General features: G+C 37.9%; 1 protein-coding gene across 1 annotated transcript; it reads right to left on the reverse strand.

Moving 5' to 3' along the window:
• Positions 1–563: 563 nt before the first annotated feature.
• Positions 564–968, reverse strand: LOC126260618 (uncharacterized). Its single transcript, XM_049957955.1, has one exon. The coding sequence runs from the start codon at positions 966–968 to the stop codon at positions 564–566; it is 405 nt and encodes a 134-aa protein (XP_049813912.1).
• Between the last annotated feature and the right edge of the window lie 1,402 nt (positions 969–2,370).

Raw genomic sequence — 2,370 nt, forward strand, 5'->3', positions numbered from 1 at the left:
ACAATGCATGACGAATAAATAACACTAATACCACTACCTTTCTATATATGTTGTGCTGCAACTTGTCTTATTTAAAAAAGAATCTGTTCTTGCATAAAACTCTAAAATCAACTTATCATTTGGGATGTATGTTTTACTTTACACAGGATATAAGACAAAAAAGCTTCATAAATAGTGCAACAAATTTTATTAAAGAGCAATTACAAATATGCTTCGATAGTTGCTATTTTTGATATCACTTAGTAATACCATAACTCACCAAAACTCCAAAATTTGTTGGTTGAAAAAAACCTGCAATGAAAACTTGAGTTTTCTTTACAAGTACCAACTGCTAACTCACATTGTGACATAGTATGACACGACTCACAAACTTGGGCAAGAGCTAATATGTTGCATTTGCAGAGTTCAGATTCGTTACAATGAACAAAAGCACAATATGTGCTTCACATAAAACAGTTATGTGTGTACAACTGTAATGAACACTCGCGAAAGTGATAGAGTGGCCTCTTCGTGATTTCCAAGTTATGCAAATTATTCTGACAATGATCGGTTAAAAAACTCGCTTATTCGGATTTCGTTGCATCTTTAATAATAAGTCGCTTATCTTTTACTCCTTCAATGTCAAGATGAACTTTATAAACATCCCATTCCATATTCGTGTTTTCACGTTCTGCCCAGAAGTACATGGTGCCTTTTGACTGGGGTCCTTTTACAGGTACTTTGAACTGTGCTTTATACCCGTCGCAAAAATTTTTTGTTGTATCGCCGAGATCTAACTGGCCCATCTTAATTGGTTCTCCAAGTAAAGAAACTGCTCCAGGATGAACTCTCAGTATCTTCATGGCTTCTCTGAAATATTCACTCTTTTGCAGCCGTGCCTGTATTTCCCAATTGGCAAGCAATCCAGCACTTATTGTGGCAATCCCTCCGTATACGGCAACCTTCATAAGCGTCTTTGTAGAAACCATTTTTCATGTTGCTGCAATAACCTGAAGAATTACATCGTGCGTAAATTAGCTTTATAGACCTTTTGAGAGCACAGTTTAATCTACTATAACTACGTTACTAAATTGACTGCGATTTCGAACAGTGAAGTGCCCTGCATTTAAAGGACTTATCTTATGCCAAACGTACAGTGAATTAGGCAACAATGTTTAACAAATATCGGCGCATTAAAATCGGTTTACACATCAAATAGACGAACTAACAAGAATCGTTCATGGAGCATCTCAAACGTAACCTAGAAATAGTTTTCGATAATTAATTCCCAGTTATAGCAGAAAAACTGAAATACGTGTTCCCAAGGCTATTGTATATTTACAACACGTTCTCAAAGATAGTCATATATACATTCGTCTAACAAGTACTGAACTGTGTAGGTGACAAAGTAACTGTACATTACAAATAATTGGCGATAATTACACTGTATGAGAGACGTTAATGAAAACAACTTCTGAAGATGTAAGATACTAGTGAATATTTTCCCCGCATCGTTTAAGCGGTGAATTTCTGTTATTTAAAAGGTTACTTCATGCAGCTGTCTTAGTTATACTTTCTAGCGCCAGAAAACAAGCGTCGTGTACAGTATCTGCACTGTTCAAACACTTCTTATCTCAGTTTCGTTTGCAATTTTGTTGCTTAGTCACCTGTGGCGTGGTTGTCGACCCCCAATCAATTATTACTCCCTGTTGGATTTCATCGTTCCAAAATTGTAATGCCGTGTTGGCAGTTTTCGAATTACAATTTGTGTCCTGGGACTAACAAAAATCTATGCTTACAAACACCGATGATTCAAAGCTCTATCAAAAAGCACGTCAATTTTCGGGTAAATTGGTGTGCCAATAATCGAAAAGAGGGAAATTTAACGTTAGTGTACAAAGACCAACCAACACTTGCCGGCTATTTAAGGTCGCTACCATCAGCCATCGCGCCAAGTGTCAACTTTATTTGTGCCTGTAGTACACACAATCATGTCACAGTATATCCACTCGGCACTCAAACTCACACTGAGTGACTGAGACGTTAATGAAAACAACTTCTGAAGATGTAAGATAATAGTGAATAACTCACACTGTCGGTCACGTCGATTCAAGTCAGGGTAAATATCTCTGGAGTGAGCATTGCGTTCTGCGCATGTTGTCAACGTCAACATTAAACCAGGATTGTCACGTGTTTTCGGGACTTCGCTGTGCGTGTGCTAGTGATGGGCTAAACTGCGATTTTCCGATATCAGTGATTTCTGTGAATGCTACTTTTCAGTATCTGCTATTCTTAACTGCGATTTGTCGCAGTTAAGAGTCGCAGTTAAGGAACATAGGTCGTGTATCCCTCCGCCACTGCTATTTCTGCGATTTCTGCTACTTCCGCGAT

The sequence above is a fragment of the Schistocerca nitens genome, chromosome 5 (genome assembly GCF_023898315.1).
Source record: "Schistocerca nitens isolate TAMUIC-IGC-003100 chromosome 5, iqSchNite1.1, whole genome shotgun sequence".
Classification (NCBI taxonomy): Eukaryota; Metazoa; Arthropoda; class Insecta; order Orthoptera; family Acrididae; genus Schistocerca; species Schistocerca nitens.